This window comes from Sparus aurata, chromosome 10 (assembly GCF_900880675.1).
Source record: "Sparus aurata chromosome 10, fSpaAur1.1, whole genome shotgun sequence".
Classification (NCBI taxonomy): domain Eukaryota; kingdom Metazoa; phylum Chordata; class Actinopteri; order Spariformes; family Sparidae; genus Sparus; species Sparus aurata.
In genome coordinates this window covers 30,915,535-30,933,118 of record NC_044196.1, presented here as the reverse complement: position 1 = coordinate 30,933,118, position 17,584 = coordinate 30,915,535, and the positions used below count along the sequence as shown (strand labels likewise).

General features: G+C 41.9%; 1 protein-coding gene across 4 annotated transcripts in view; it reads right to left on the bottom strand.

Moving 5' to 3' along the window:
- Positions 1-17,584, bottom strand: part of rbpms (RNA binding protein, mRNA processing factor) — a 36,841-nt gene that overhangs the window by 6,183 nt on the left and 13,074 nt on the right. The window contains exons 2-7 of one of the 4 annotated variants that reach the window (XM_030430848.1): positions 16,659-16,736; positions 15,883-15,921; positions 12,712-12,774; positions 9,419-9,569; positions 7,163-7,290; positions 4,678-4,741 (exon numbers count right to left, since the gene is read on the bottom strand). In XM_030430848.1, coding sequence (XP_030286708.1) covers positions 4,679-4,741; positions 7,163-7,290; positions 9,419-9,569; positions 12,712-12,774; positions 15,883-15,921; positions 16,659-16,736 — 522 coding nt within the window. In that variant the 3' untranslated portion in view covers position 4,678. Of the gene's footprint in view, positions 1-4,671; positions 4,742-7,162; positions 7,291-9,418; positions 9,570-12,711; positions 12,775-15,882; positions 15,922-16,658; positions 16,737-17,584 lie in introns of all 4 variants that reach the window. The other 3 variants (XM_030430847.1, XM_030430850.1, XM_030430849.1) reach the window with 3 other exon arrangements.

The following is a 17,584-nucleotide window of genomic DNA, read 5'->3' as shown; positions in this document are numbered from 1 at the left end:
CAGCTGGCCCTCGGCTCTCCAGTGGGAGTTAGTCCAACATCGCACAGGAACCATTGGTTTTTGTCGGGCTATTGGCCAAAAAGCTCCTCAGGGCAGGCAGCCAGACTGCACACACACACACACACACACACACACACACACACACACACACACACACACACACACACACACAAGCACGCATGTTAGGGGCGCACACATACACACTCGACACTCCCCCACCATGTCTTGTCAGATGGAAAATCCGGATTACCTTTCCCTCCAGTTCACTAGGCATTAATGTCCACTATTAGGTTGTCTTTGGAGGTAGCTCTGTGCCGGAGCATGAATGTCAAATATAATTCAGCTTCACAAACATTCAGATGAACGACTGGCCTGAACCTCCAGGGGTATTAAAACAACAAAACCTCACAGAGCAGTGGAGCTACCTGTTTTAACTTCAAGTGGCAGTGCTGTAATAAAGACACTTGCCTTGACAGGCAGGATGCCAGGTGATTAGGACAATTCATTCATGACTAAAGACCCCGAACACTACCTCACTTTCAGCTGTTCACCCACACACACACACACACTTGAATCACCCAGGGTTACACTTCCAAATACGCATACTCCAACTATGAGTGGTGTGTGTTATTCAGCCGCCAAGACAACGACTGCCAACCGCAAGCCTGTGGAGCTCTAATTCCTATTGCGAAGGTTTACTGTCACCAGAAGGCTTCAGTCTGAGTAACAAGTCACAAATGCTGCCTCTTTTTAATCACACATGACCCGTCAACAGCAGACAGATTGTACAATAGTGCTGCGACATTGACTTCACAAAGAGAGACATCTCTTTGTAACCTCAGTTCAAGTTTATTCTTGTCGTCTAGCAGCTAAAAATTGTTGTTTCACAAGCGCTACCCCAAGCAGATTGCATTGCACAAATACGTTCACGCCCTCCTCGCGGCCCACATCGAGACGTCTCGGATACTCGACTCTGTCCACTGAACAGACGATGAGGGCCAAAAAACACAAGGTCTTGTACAACTGAGATGTTTGTTTGGAAAGCTGCAGAATATCAGGGACAAACAGAGCAGCAAGGCTAACTCAACACTGACAGTTTACTGGGGGGAAGTGACCAGTTTCTTTTTTAATTTATGACTGCAGGACAGACTTAGTGAGCCACGAGTATCATTAGATTTTACTGTGTAAACAGACCCACTGAGGAGATATGTTTCACAGTGTGATTAAGCTCAATCCAACACTACAAAGAAGGCTTTTAGGTCTTGTTAATGTGCAATGTCATGTTGATGGATACTGGAAATGACTGTGGAGCACTGTTTTAAATTACCGGGTTGTCTTGCCTTAAAGGGTCAGTCCAACTAAATTACAAAAAAAAATAAAAAATTTCAGAAGCAAGAAAGAACAAATGGAAGGTTATTCGAACCTTGGTGCTATCTAGAAAACCAGCTCGCATTTCCATCAGTTTTAAGAGGAAACACTAATGACCATGAAGAAAAGGTCTGACATCAGCGGAGGAAAACAGCTGCTTGCTGCCGTCATACTGTAGGTTATCCCAAACACAGTGGTTACTTTCACAGACAGACGATGTTTAAATTTGGTTAGAAGTGGCAGAAAAATGCCTCTTTAATGTCTGAAGTGCATCGCCATGTGTCTTGTTGCTTCCTTCTAGTAATATCTAATTTTGGCCCCATTTTTTCTGCTTTTGAGATTTCTGCCCTGCCCCACCGCTATTAAGTCGAGATGGATGGAATTAATTACTGTTGCTCACATTAAAAACATCTATAACAACAGCAGCATCTCTTTCCACAAACAGTGTCCCTGTTATTCCTGATAATCTGCAGACGTCACTGGGAGCAGTGGTCGACTTTTCCTCAGAAAAACGTAGTTCCAAAGAAAACTGCTCACAGTGAGGGCCGTTGTTTCTGCAGAGGAACAAGGTCGCCGTTTCTGGAAAGACATTAAACTACTGACTTAATAAGAAATTAGTTTCACCTCAGTAGTACAGGGGTAGCCGCAGAAACGATTAACAAAGCAGTAACATGAATGGATCCCAGTGGATGTTAAGATTTCATTCTTTCTTTTCAATTTGGGGGAACTGAAATGTTCAGCGTGTCTACTGTTTGACTGTATGTGCTCGCTTTATGAACGGGCATGTACACTACTCACTTCATAACTTGACTGTGTTTCATACGTGTATATCTGCTGCAGCAGCCTGTAATTATCACAACATTCTGACTGGATGTCTTGGCTTCACTTTAACCTCCACTGTGAGCCGGATGTGGGGGTGTTGTTGTTTCACTGAGGGGTTAATATCCACTGGGGCAGCCTGACCGGCCAAATGACTTCCTCCTGGTTTGATAGAGGAGTAATTATTTCCTCCAAGTCCCTCCCTCCTCCACTCCCGTCCTCCTTCACCCCCCCCCCAACAGAGACGAAGTCCCCCAAAACATCAAATGACTCCAACCGCTTTGTTTCTCATGCGCTCTGTTTCTTTCTCTGGAAATAAGCTGCTATGATTCAAGGTTACAAAGCGATGTATGGGGCTAGCACCAATCAACAGCTTGATGAATGTTAGCCTCCATGCTACCATCACCACACACCCACCCACCCACTCCCTACTAACTCCCTAAGGGGTCGGGAGAACATGTTCCTTCCTGTCCCAAGACGTTGGAGGGAGGGTACTGGTGACAGTGTGACTGGCGCCGAGTGCACACACACACACACACACACACATGCACACACACGCACAAACACACACAGAGACAAGCAGGGGATTTGTTGTGCTTTGTGGTTTTGTTTTTCTGCGAGCGTGACAGCGTTTAGTTTGTCTGAACCACAGAGCGAAGCACATGTGCTGCATAGCTCACACATGGTTAAAACTGATTTAATAAAAGCCACTATGTACCGTCAGCAGCTGTACTACAATTAATTCATCTGTAATTTATTTTAAATAAAGCCCCATGCTTATCATTTTTTAATAAAGATTCATAAAAAGCGCCCTTCCAGCAGTGCCCAGGTACGTCAGCAGTTCACGGTGCATGTTCCACATTTACGATCGTTGGAGGCATCGCATCCTCCGTCTCCTTCTGTCTTGTCTTCTTTATAATTCTCCACAGTCTACTTTGTCATAATGCAGAAATGCCAAAAACATCTTTTAAATTAAAAACTGTATTTCATCCTGCCAGGATTTGACAAAATGACAAATGCCCCCAAATATCCTCAGAACAACACCAACATTATTACAGGACAATATTCTGTGTTTATTATGGCAAAGTTAGAGCCGAGCACACAGCAATAAACATTCCGCTCACATACAAGTACAATAAACATCAGGCGTCCTTCCAGTAGGCAGATCTGTGGAACCAATAAGCTGCTTCATAAAAACTACTCAACATTTTTAATCTTCATGAATAAACATTTCAGTGTAAAAACGACCGGAAATAGTAGAAAATCATAATTAATTCATTATTAAAGGTGGTAGGCCGCAATATTGAATGTTTTTACATTGACAAAGAATGAAATGAGTGTGTATCCATGAGGTTACTAGGGAAACATTTATCTGTGACACTTTCAGTACTCAGGTGACAAAGTATCATAAAAACTAAAACACCAGTGGCACTTTTGAGGCTTCAGAAGCGTTGGTAAAATGGGCTCAATAATATCAATAGTGTTAGTTGTGTTCACTTGATAAAGTCACTAACGCAGGTCTTAATGTGAGAAGACAAACTGCTCTAAGAACGCAGATTAGCGTCCTGCTACCGTGGAAAAAGATGGTTCCGGCTTAGTGACCGCACACACAAGTTGGGCCCAGAATTCACGCAAGGTATCATGGGGGCTGGGAATTATGCTGCACCCAAGTGGCCAAAAATGTATTAATATAGGTTTAACTAAAAGAGGAAACGTATCTTAACAAACTGAATGTAGAAGAAGTAACCGCACCAAATGGAACTACTTACTAGAACTACCTAATAAAAATGTAATAAAAATACTCAAGTATAATTATCTGAAAACTGTACTGAAGCACAGCACGTTGGTGAGCGTGCAGTGACTTTCACCACTAGCTGTAGCAACGTTACCTATAAAAACAGCTGAGATTAGCATTTTAGTCATTTTTTGCTGAGATCCACCCAGTCTGTTTTATTAAAACATTTGCGTCGGAGCTCGTTGTATATTCTGTTTGACTCGCCGCCTTTGATGCCTGAGATCAAGCATCGCATCAATGTGAAAAGTCGACCCACTGTTCCCTGTGACCTGAGCGGAGAAAAATAATGTGGTTCCTCTCAAATCGCATCTTTCATCTCTTATGATGATGCCTGTGGTTTCATTGACCCCACTGGGTTTTGCACTCCCACAATTCCTTCTAAAAGGCTCATTTGTTTTGTGTTAGTGAGTTTCGTGTCTGGCAGAAGTGCGACTAATTAGGTGGTTAGTTTGGCGGTTAGCTGTGTGGTTTTTCATGTGAGGTTGGAGGGCAAGAAAAGGGCGGCTCGCTGACGCACAAACCACGTGCATGGAGTAACACCCCGTGATATTCCTGACATATGTTTAGGAATATCTCTGCAATTGTTTAAACAAAGTGTCATAACATTTACTAAAGTTTTTTCAAGGCGGGGCACAATGCACATGTCATTGTGTGTGTGTGTGTGTGTGTGTGTGTGTGTTGTTACTCACACATACTTCAGCAGAACTGCCTGGACTTCCATCCCTGAGGAGTTCCATCTGCAGGTGGGAGCCAGCGAATCTAAACACACATAATCACACGTATGTCAAAATACTCGCGCACACACATCAGACAAATTATACACAATTTATATGCTTACAACAACCTTTCATTTCAATTATTTGCTTTCCTCCTCAGTGTAGAAATAAGATGTTAATTCAGACCATCCTCAGCTAGCATGCCTCTGTCCAAGCTAACAAAACCAATCAGATCTTTAAAACATCTGTAATTAAGAAAAACAAAATGTGTTTAATCGGTAAAATAGTCAAAGTGAGAAAACAACAATTTGCAGGTTTATGTGCCAGACTGTTTCTAGGCCTGGCAACCTCACTCTTCTGACAGGAATCCAGGAAGACTGTTTTACAGTCTTTATGCTAAGCTAAGCTAACAGCTGCTGGCTGTAGTATATTCAATATACAAAAACAGGACTCTAGTATGAATGTTTTCATCTAGCTCTCAACAAGACAGTCAATAATCCACTTTCAACAAAATATTTCCTTTAAAGCAACGATATGTAGAAACTGGCATTTAATGCGATTTGGCATCTCTCTCACTGAAGTTACCAGAACCAAGTGATGGAGGGCGGAGTGGCTGAGACAGAGACACAGTTCACCCTGTTACAAGACACTGTAGCATGAACATGTTATCTTAACTGCTGTTATAAGTCACAAAGATTTTTTAAAATGTTCTTACATTAAGTTGATTTTGAGGCTTTGAGACTCGATAACTTTAAAACGATAGCCATCACTAACTGTCACATGTCTCGTAAACTTCCACATAACTCACACAATCATCTCCTTGTATTTAATGAAATTCACATGATGTGACACAACAAAGCAACATATTGTTTTTCTGAGCTCCAATAACATCACAGTACTCTAACGAGATAAGATGACAGCAGCAGAAAGCCGCCAAGCTCATGTTAACATAAAATAGATTTGATTTGTCTTGTGTGTTGTTTTTAAATACATAGTTTTATGTCCGACATCAGCATCTTCTCTAGGTCAGAGGAGGCTGTGAGAGGCCAACACAACCTACAACCCCCTACTGACATCACAATGCCAGATTCTCTTTTTGTGTGTGCTCACATATCCGACGCATATGGAAAACTGCCAGCTAGGCAGATTCAACTTGTGCTCATTTCAAATTCTGACATCACTGGAGCTTCAGCTTTAGTGCATTTGCTAGGGGCCTTCATACTTAAATAACCTTCATATATCTGCATTAAACATTGAAATATGCTCCATATAGCAGAGATAAAAGACGAGCTGATCTTAAAATAAAGCAGTGCTGAGGAATCGTGGCAAGCTTCAAAACAAAATCAACACACAAAAATTCAGAAACAGCATGTCTAATACTGAGATCTTATCAGGGTCAGCCAGCACTGAACAGGCTCCATGAGAAGAATTTCAAGAGATCAATAATGAACTCCTATGTGAACTCACAGCGGAGCTGTGCAGATTAGAAGGCCTCAATAAACTGGATCATGGTTGGTTGAAAAACAGGGATTTAATTAACAGAGCAGGTGATGGTCGAGCGATGATGCAAACCTTTCAAACCACTCAAGCTTTCAGTTGCACGGATGATGCCACTAATTAGATTAAACAAAAGTGACATGAGTTGTTTTGAGCTGCGATTTCTCTACTTCAAACCTTTTCTTTGTCTTGATTCTACACTTTATGAACATAAAACGAGTGACTCATTCCACAATGACTGACTTTTGTCTGACTATAATGATAATTATTTATCTATTTCTTTTATATTTCATTTACTTTTTCTCAGAGTCTGAAAGCTAGGTGGTTGCAATCAGCATTAATTGCCAGTCAGCCAAACCCTTTCTCGTGTCTCTGCATGAAGTTTAAGGGTATGGTGAGCTGTGCGATCGGTTCAGTTTAGTTCGATTTCCTGGAAGTTAATGGGATCAGGTAGCCCTTCGTCTCTAGAGAAGGGTAAAACAGCATTACACATCTGCAAAAAAAATAAAAAAATGGACTACACTCTGTAAATTAAATATTTATAACGTCACTAATTTAACTATCCAATAAACTAATTCGATGTATCAAATTCCTGATCCACTTCCTGCTTTTATGGAGTGCATTCAAAACAGATTAACATCAATATTTCAGATAATGCAGTTTAAAGTTGTAATGTGATTGTTAATATTTTGTGTGTTAAAAAGAATAAGATGGCTGCTACCTGATCTGACTGACAATGTGTAGAGACAATAAAGCAGAATTAATCAGAACAGGCAGAGATGGGAGCTAATCAGTAGATCTGTAAGTCAGCAGGTGAAAGAGACTGGAAGGTGTGCTCTGTGAGATGGAGCAGAGAGTGACCTCAGGGCTGACGGCTGCCGCTGTTCGTGGACTCAGGATGAGGTGACAGGCAGTGGTTGAGGTGGGGGTGGTGATGGGGGAAGAGGGGATGGGTTTTGCAGGTTACCTGAGCGTGGAGCGAGGAGGGGTAGGTGAAAGCGGGTGGGAGGGCCGGCGACAGCTCCGCCGGGTACAGCGGGTATGAAGCCCACACGTCTGGGCTGCTGGGATATAGAGCAGGCACTGTGAGCTCATCTGTGGAAAGAAGAAGAGGAGGAGTGGAGTGAGGAGAGTGGCCAGTGGATAGGTGGGTGGCTAGAGAGACAGGGTGGAGATGGTGGTTGTATAGGTGGTTGTGGAGGTGCAGGGTGAGGATCAGTGATCTGAAGCCGCTTCCTCTCGTTTGATTGCTTAAAACCAACTGTTTGCTAAATCTGTCCCACAAACAGCGAATGTACGGTCAATTCCCTTGTGTAACAAGGCATACCAGGTCTTGGCTTTCTCAACATAGCGGTATGCACTGAGCTGTCATAAGACTGATAAAATACTTGGGAGATTTCTTTGCATTTCCAGAGCCAAAAAACACAAGTGTTTATCTGCTCCAGTGTAGCCCAAACTGCAGTTAGCATGTGCAGCTACTAGCTTACAACCTAAAGTAGGAATACAGTTTTAAATATGAACAAGTAGGAAATAAAGCTAACTAGCCAAACATGATTACGTTACCACGAAACGGTCTGATTTTACATTGTTTTCCTGTCATAATTAAAATACTACAACTCTGTAGGTCTACACCGCAATACAAGAACAATGCTGTTTATTAAACTACATGTCTTTTAAATGGTACATAAACTAATCTCGATGCCAACTTTTAGACACGTAGCTTTAGGCTCAGTTTTGGTCTTGCAGCTGGTATGGAGCATCAAGTGCATATTAAAGACCCCTTTGACAGAAGCATAACTAATTCAGGTATTCTCAAACAACTCATGAAACTAACGTTGGCTTGATTGGCATTTTAATTAGTTAAAGCCGTGACAGTTGTCATCACTGCCAGCAAAACTGATGTTCGTCGGCTACAAATGAATAGTCTACATTTGTCTACCTGTTTTTAAGATCAAGTACACGCTGTTTATAAAATGTAAAAAGTAATTCAAGTTGTAAATCTGTCCCTGTTATTTTAACTGCACATGTCTGGTGTGAGAACGGAAGAGCTTAACAGGCCTAACGTTAGCAACACTCAGTACAGAAGGAGGGAGGGCTTAGCAAACAGTCAATTATACACCCCTAAAATGTGTAAAGTTGACTTAATCCAGGATAATATGAGAGGAAACCATCTCAGATATGATGATTTACTCACTGAGTCGAGGATAAAGTGACTGTGAAAAAAAGAGCATAGTGCATGAGTGAAGAGATCGGTGACAGAGCAGAGTGGTACAGAGTAAGTGTACAGAGAGAGAACCATCAGATAGCTGAACAACTTAAGGAGCGTTTCCCTTCGTTCTCAATGTCTTCTGGTAAATGTTTATCATCGCAGGATCAGAAAAATGGTTGATTTAAACGTCTCTTATCAGGAAATTACAGCAATTTCTCTCCTGCTGATTACGTCATGGTTTCATTAAACGTTTCCTTCCATTCTCCACCAAGGCCCCAAGTACACGCCCTCATTCTGGCAAAAAAAGAATCCGAGATAAGAGCAGTTTGGTCATTTAGGAGGAATGTAGGACCGCAGCTGGCCTATGTTCAACTATCAATGGCTGATTCTTGCAGAGCCCTTAACTCTTTAGAAAAATATTTAACCAAACGGGAAAGTACAGAGCTGAATTAGCAAATTCCAAACACGACTACCACTCAAAGACCTTCAGTCCAAATAATTACAGCAACGGCTAACAGCGATCATGCACTGTTTATGAATCATTAATCTAACAGGGGGCATGTGTAGTTAAGGGGAGAATTCTAATCAAGTTAACCCATTATGACACAAGAGCATTTAATCTGATTTCTAAGAAACTCTTTGGAGATGATCAATTTTTTGTTACAGATTACGAAGAGATATAACATTAGCCTTTTTCCATGGGATGACAAACATAACACCATCAAGACAGAGTGTTTCATTGATTACCAGCCAAGACAATCTCCATTTTTCGTGTATAGTCACAGTTGGAGCACAAACGCTCCTCCACTAAAGACAGCAAATCAGCTGTTGTTTGAGGAGACTGGACAGCTGTCCAGTCACCTCATAACAGGAGAAACTCAAAGCCACAGGAAGTGGCAACACCGAAAGAAAGTACGATGAGCTCAGGGACAGACGTACAGACGGACCGAAGGACGGACAGACAAACACATATACAGACAGACAGAAGGATGGTCGAATGGTCGGAGTACTCACATGGGTCTCTGCCAATGAACGTTGGCCCAGGGCTCTGCTGGGAGGGAGGGGGGTTGGGGGTGCCAACCAGCTTGTTCTTGGCCATCTTGGTGTTGGCTTTGGCGAACTCCAGCCGCAGGGTCTGAGGGATCTCTGGATCAAACCGGACCCCCTTGAGATCCAGCAGAAAAATGAGTCAGCAAAAATGTTGCTTTTAAGGAAGCTTTTATACAGCTATATACAAGCTGGATTAGCACAGTTTTGTTTATGTATCTATTTTTATCAAAATGCATATGGTACATTTTTATTACTCTAACAAAAGGTCGAAAATATAACTATCAGATATTTTGGTTGTGAAATGGTTCGAAAGCTTTGTGTCATTGTTCAAGAATCAAAGTCTGTATACTCATTCTACACTGTGACAGAAGCAAAAATCATGAATATCATTGTTGAGCTCTAGGGAAGTGTTGGTGTTTCCACTGCTAGTACAGGAGCATTGGACTAGGATGGGAAGAGGCTAGCTGGTTAGCATGCTAACCTCAGCTGCACAGATGCAAGTTTGGTGACTGGATGTTTTTCTAGCAAATGCTTCTTGGGAGTTGTAGTTTTATATTTGATTTGTTATGTACTTTGTTATGCTTTAGATGTTTTAATGATTTATAATTCAACCAAGAGAGTTTCATGCACATCAAGGTCTTGAAATTAACACCGGAAATAACTTTCATTTATAAAATGCAGTGTCATCAGCATAATGTGTTTAAGCAATGTGAAAATCTACTAAAAATATCTATAAATCACTCCTCAATTTATCAATGTAGCTTTTCGGTTGTGCACAGGATTTTTGGCCGCAAGAAATATGTGAGCCTGCTGAAAGGAATTTGCAGATATCCATGATTTTAATGGGTTTTTGATTCATGTAACAAAAGATTTCAACACGTTTCAAATGATTTATACACGAATTTGCCAAAATATGATAAATGCAGCCAAATTGTGTAAAGAGTTATGAGATATACCACTTGTTTTCCCTGATGGTTGCTCAAAGTCTTTGTTGAGCAAGATTAGGGTTCGCCACATGATGACACTTTATGATAAACAGTAATACTTTGCTTTAGCAACCATGTCTGAAACAACCTGCCAATATAAATCATTGTGTCCACATCTGAAGTGGTGAGCAATAAGAGCGAGCGATTGATAGATTTGTGCCTTGAAGTAGTGATGAAGCAGACCATTTTTAGACCACTGAGGAGGTAGTTATCATTCATGTCTTCCTCTTCTGCATTCTCAGCCTTGTTGTCTGTTGGTTCGATGTCTGATGGGACCTGGCTGTACGTTTCATCTTTCAGGATTTTATGACTGAATTTACTGCAGAATTCTTGGCAGTGAGAGGACATATTCAGTTGGTTAGACTTTGAGGCCTGCTGCACGGCTCGCTGTAGATTGGAGTGTTACACTGGATCGGTTCACGTGGTGACAGGTGAAAATCAGAACCTGATGACACAAACCTGGCAAGTGCATGATGTCACTTACACCACAGGCAGATGAGCCACAAGCCCCCAGCTATGCTCCCTACTGTACCCTGTAATTGTAACTTAATATCATTACATCAAATCCGCCATTCACCATGACATAGAGCGAGCATCACTGCTTAAAGTGAGCCAAAAATCCTGGCAAATTCTTGAGATGCCAATGCTAAAAGCCTTCTGACAGACCAGCGCTCACGACAAGCCAAGTAAAAGGTTGTTTTTCTCTCTTATGGTTTGATCTACATCAAGAGACTCCACATGTGCAGTAGCCCAAATCATTTTTCCTCTCAATTACTTTCACCTGAGGAGAAACGAGGAATGTGCCATCAACAAAGCTCTTTTTCATCCAAAAACAAAGCGGCTGTTTGTTTGCCTGCAGTGGAAGCAACAAGGCCAGGAAGAACTATAAGCATCCTCTAATTAACCTCATTCGATTGTCTGCAAAAAAGGCGTGCGGGAAAACACGGAAGGCCAGATCAATGGAGGAGAGAAGCAGTCGAGAGTGAAGTTCTCTGCAGCAAAAGAGCGAGAAGCTGCGGGGATGGGTTTCTAGGTTCGTCCCTGCAGGCTCGGGCAAGGCTGAGCTGAAACAAGCGAGGGATGACTCTTCTTATGAAGGGGAGGGAATTAACTAGGATTGCCTTGGCTCAGTGCTCTCGCAGCTTCTGCCAGTCGAGGTTGCAGAGGTATAATAAGGTACATGGCTATAATGAGGCCTGAGCACATCTCACATTGAACTGTGTTGAATCTCTACCTTGAGATGTGAATTTTTTATTTTTTTTTTTTAGCTTCTTCACACTTCCTTTGCACTTCTGGTTATACAGTTTTGGTGTTTGTGTTCTTTTAGAAGCTATATATGCTCACAGTTTAGAGAAAATAAAAGAGAACTACGTGGGGAAACAAATCCCCTCCTTCCCTTGGTTGTCTCTTGTCTTTCCCATATTTCAATATGCAGATAGATGTTTGCAAAAATCTGGCTTATCTACATATGACCCCGGGGACGTAGCTTTCCCTGAAAAAACAAGAGCACTGTTCAATTCTCAGCCCCACTGAGTGATTCCGTGGAAACAGTCTGACTATTGTTGGCTCCATAATAAGATGATAATTTTTTATCCTTTCTTCAACTCTCTGCTCTGCCTTTGATGCACACCAATATCTCAACATCTGAAAGTTGACAGACTCCGCTCCTGTTGTCACGGTCCCACTTTAGGAGGGTGATAAAAAACACGTTTTTTCTGTGACAAGGGGATCAACAAAAACTTAAGAAGCGATAGGAGGGGCAGTGTATATCTAGACTGGTTATAAAAACAGTGGGAAAGTAAAGCTGTGTGAGAGCTGCTGTTCATTACCATCCATCTATACTTTGTTTCAAGAGAGCTGTATAAAACCCTGTGTGGACGAGCTCTGTTTCATATTTGAGTCTGCCTCATCAAGGCTTTCTACTGAGCTACCTTCTGAAAAAAGTGAGATTAAAATTAAACCCTAGATCAATATCTTCTATTTATATGTGGAAGAGGAGCTAATTTCCATTCTGACCTTGCAGGATCCATGGCAAAGCTTTACGAATAAAGGCTTTTATTTACTCAAACAGAAGCTTGCAGACATAAGGTATGTAGAGTAGACACGACACGTCTTTTTCTGGCTTTTTGCGTATAAGAAAATGTCTGGATCTCCCATCCATCAGGAGCGTTTTGCACAGAAGACAGAGAGATGCGATTTGAAAGTCATCACAAGATATACAAGCGCCGAGCTGGTGCTTGAGAGGAGCACGAAAGGGGGCATGACACTTACGTTCAAGGCATTCTTAGCAGCCTCCGCCTCTGATCGACTGTCAAAGCTGACAAACCCCACCGGCTGGGGAGACAAGAAGACAGAACAAAAGGAAGAAACATGGTTTAAGGCAGAATACTGAGTCTGCAGTTCTGTCTGAGTGACATAGACATGTTGTTCTTTTTATTATTTTATTTTTTACCCCCCCTCCCTCGCCTCTCTCCCTCTCTCTCTCTCTCTCTCTTGGCCTGTTTATAAAACAGTGGCGACAGAAAGAGAGAGAGAGATGGAGGCTGGACGCTTACATCGTACAAGGAGAGTTCATCATTCGGCTCCCCTATGCCCAAATACGGGCAACATGAGGACCGAGAATGTGCATGTAAGAGTGTGAGAGAGGCAGAGAGAGGGGGGGGAAGTAGAAGAGATAGAGAAGATAAATAGAAATAGAGGGTAGGCTTGAGAATGAGAATTTAGAGGGTTAAAGGTGAGAGTGAGAATGAAAGAGAGTGAGGCGAGAGGTAGAAATAGTTTTCAAGACCTCCTCAAACAGGCCTGTCAGTGGAGAACACTGCAATATATTCTTGTTTCACATCTATTAGTTTTGTATTTTGGAGACATCAACTCGGGAGGCTGTGCCCGCAAAAGTAAAAGGTGAGATCGAGATGCAGAGAAAAACACAGTAATGCAGGTTTGGTTGTCAGGTAAGAACAAAAAAACACACATTTCTGCAGAGTATCTGTGTGTGTGTGTGGATGAATGGGGATATATGGAGGAGGTGGGGGTGAGAAGAGAACGAAATCTCTAAACATGTTGCTCCCATGGGGTCGCTCTGCGGCGTGTGATCTGGAAGAGCAGTGTGGGGTTATGGGAACTTTGAACAAGTGGAGAAAGAGGAGGAGGAAAAACGAAGGAAAAAGAAAAGAGGGACTGAAGTGAAGACGTCAGGCGGAGGAAGCGTAACAGGAATATAAATAGAAAAGGTCTGAGATCTGGCTCTTGCTATATATGGAGATGGCTGTGTGTACTCGGACTGGAGGGAGAGGGAAATCGATTGATTTACATCGCTTGTGTCATTAGTCGGGAGGAGGGACGCTCAAAAGAAAGGCGAGCCGGGGGAATGTTGTACAGCACTTTGCGAGCATCAGCTGACATTTGTCCTGAGGAAGATGGTAATTATGGGGCATGGTGTGAGAAGGTGCAACGAGAGGCCAAAGTGCACAACGAGCTGCTGAGTGTTTCACTTATTCATTAAACGAAAACAAAAAGAGCAAAACCTGCACAAACCACATTTTCTACATTATGAAACGAGGAATCCTGCAGGTTGAGAGGAGGCCACCCATCACTGACGCCGGGCGTGGTTTTGTGTGATGTTGCACCTGTGACCACATTAAACAGCGCTGCCACAGAATCCTAATGTTCACCTGTAAATCACTGCTGCAAGGTGAGAAGTAAAACCACTGGAGGTCTGCAGCAACAGGATTTTCAAGTTACTGTTCTGGTCTGTTTTTCATCTGCAAAAATGCCAAAATTCACTGTTTCCAGTTTCTTGGAGGGGAAGATTTACTGCTTCTTCTGTTTTCAATCATTGTAACTTATTAGTTTGAGTTTAGACTGTTGGTCAGATGAAACAAGACATCTCATGATGTCATCTTGGGCACTGGGAAAATGCGGGGAATACGTTTTGTTGTGTTTTTCCTCTCCTTCAGTATTTTATAAATGTTTTCGTGCATTTAAAAGATCTTGGAAGTTATAAAAAGGTAAAATTTTGCGCCAACAGAAGCTCTTCTCTCCCACAGAAATCACTGCTCCTATAACCCCCCGTCAGTCGTCTCGCCTTTAATCCTGTGACTTTGTGACATCATTATACATGACCATTTCACACATTTGCAGAAGTGGGCTAGCGGGCACGTAAGAACTGATGTAGCACAGACAACTGTTGTTAGCGGTGCTGGCTCAGGCATTTGTGAGCTGACCAATTAGTATTCAGGAGGGGGGCCTTAAAGAGACAGTGGGTAAAACAGCGCATCAGAAGGAGGGGGGATACAGAGCTGCAGTACAAGACAGTGTGACAGCATCAGAGCATGTAAACCTATTCTATTAGTAACCCAAAATAAAATCATAAAACCTAAAAATGAGCATAATATAATAATAGTAATAATATATCACCTCAGTAAAGAGAAACATTGAGGTGCGAAACAGTCAATGTAAAGATTTGCTTTTCTTTGTTTTAAGATTTTGAGCATTTTCCACAATTTTGACATTTTCATAATGCAAAATATGAACTATGAAAATAATTGACATATTAATCAATTATGCACATAATTGCTTGTTGCAATCCTAATCAATAAGAAAAATCATTGCTGCAGCTGTAGACACAACACACTGAGGTGCAAGCGAGGAAAAAACATAAACAGTGCATTAGTAGTTGTTATTGTTAACAAAACTAAACTGGACCTAAATGTATTAAAATATAAGAAGTACATTAAAATAGTTGCTAATTGCCTTTTTTACAACATGCAACTGCAATGAAACAAAAGAGGGAAAATCCCAACCGATGAAATGGGACTTTACTCCTGGAAAAACCTTCTCTTTGTTCTTAGTTTTAGAGGTATTATACTCAGCTCATTCGATCTAAATCGCCCTAAACCCTCCTAATGAGCATGTCATGTCTTTATGGGAAACGGTGTAATGTAGTAAAAAAAAAGTACACTGACATCAAGCTAAATTGCTTAACTCTGGAAGTGGACACCTGCCAGCTGAGCTCATTTTCAGTCCTGCGCCCCTCGAGGCACAACTCAACCGTCAGTACTGCTCTTGTCAAAACGTTCGCTTTGACACCTCAAAATTCTTTTCCCGTCTCCCTTCCCATCCCCGCACATCCCACCGGAGTTGACTGTCTGTGACTACAAGCATACTATCCGACAGCCAAAGGCAAGTTGGTGCAACACTCCCTCTTCGATAAAGTTATTTTCCTATTCAGCATGCTTCCTGACAAATGGTGCTAATCCTTCACAGTCAACAAGCTGATATCACGGAGAGGGGAAAAAAATGGGACAAAGAGGAGACAAGGAAATTTAAGGTGTTGATGAGCAAGTAGTTGGGTGATGCAGACAGTGACAGCTTGGTGAGAGACTGGCTGATGCCTCCACTCATTAGTTTCTCTGTGTAGAAGCAGTGTTTCTTGTTGCATACCTGTTTAGAGGTGAGTTTTATCAAGGAGCCTTCATAGCCCTGAAACAGAGAAAGAAAATGTCAGAAAGGGGAAAAGGTGGACAAAAGCTTCAATTTGGTGTAAAGAACAAGGTATTTTAGAGATTGTAGTGAGACAAATATTGCATAATAACACTTGTGTTTATCAAGTTATTCTACATGTTTGAACTGCAGCATCACTTCTCAATAAGCTTGGTTGTTTCATGAGTCAGGGAGCTCATATGAAGACCACATGGACTCCTGATTAATCGAGACTTACTGCTGTCAACGCTCATGATACAAACCACTTACTCCGAGTACATACAATGAGCATTATCCAAGACAGATTAGATGCATAACAATCGTCCCATTATTCGCTTTAACTGTCCTGCTGCTTCATTAAAGTGCATTATTCTTGGGCAAAGTTCCAAAAAGCTGCGTTCACCTGAATTAAACTTGAGGGCTTCCTTTGTACCTGTGACAAAGTGAAGGTTTCTGAGGTGAAGCAAATAGCTTTGTTTTCGTGTTACAGGCAGTGAGCCATTTTTCCATGACACACACACGCACACACGCGCACACGCGCACACACACACACACATACACCCCGTGGATCAAGATGTGATTGACTCTCGGCTTTAGGAACATAGACACTTGAACCTCGCGGGAGAGTTTCCATTGCCGTTTATTTCATCACCATTAATGGAGGTCCCATTGACTGCTGGAAAGGAAAAGCTGCTAAGAATAGCTGTGGCCCATCCATTTAAAACATACAAACATACCTTAAATGGTCTGAAGAGGAGATAGAGCTCCCTCGGCTTAATATCCAGCGGTAGCCCACTGACAAATAGCGTTCGGACCTGAGGAAGACGAGAGAGAGATCATGTATTTTTCATTAACCTGCACTGGTTATAAATAGCTACCTTGAGTACCTGACAGTAACAGATGAGGTTATGAGGAAAGGGACACTGAACATGAGTTAAACAGTTCTCTGTTGGCTAGAAGATAGACTTCTCAAACACTGATAGGGATGTCTTTCAGCTCAGCAAACACACACACCTCTTCTACAGTATGTGTATTGTGTTCTCCTGTGTAATCTACAGCCTGCTTTGCTTTATGACGATCCTCCCTCGCAGCTCTAGCCTCTGTTTTACATTTGAACTTTTCAACTTGCAACTTGAGCTTGCATTGCTGGGGAATTGCAATTTATGTGTACTGTATGCAAGCAAAGATAGACTAGGGGAAGATTGTTGTGGCCTGCACTGAGTCAGAGAAGGTGGAAAACAACGGGGGGAAGGAAACATGAGAGTGCCTCCAAACTCTGCTTTCGCGCATAGAACTTGTTGATAAAGAAAAGTATGAATGCAGTGTTTGTAATGACTCTGTTTTTAGCAGGTAAATCTTAATTTACTGCTTTTTTAAAATATAGCATAAAGAGAAATACATGGACTAATAAAAAGGTAGATGACCTCTGTAAGTAAGAGACAAGTAGAGTGGAGGCTAGTGGGTGGATTGGGGGGAACTCATCTCAGGATCAACAGTATGTGCTGAGAAAAAGAATAAACTTGAAATACTGCTTAGGAAACTGTGAGGAGAATGTACTGTAACTTAACTGTGCACTGAAAATGTGAGAAATACAGTTGAACACCACGTCTCATAAGGCTCTTATTGGTTTAACCCATCCAAAAACAGAAGTCTAAATTTCACA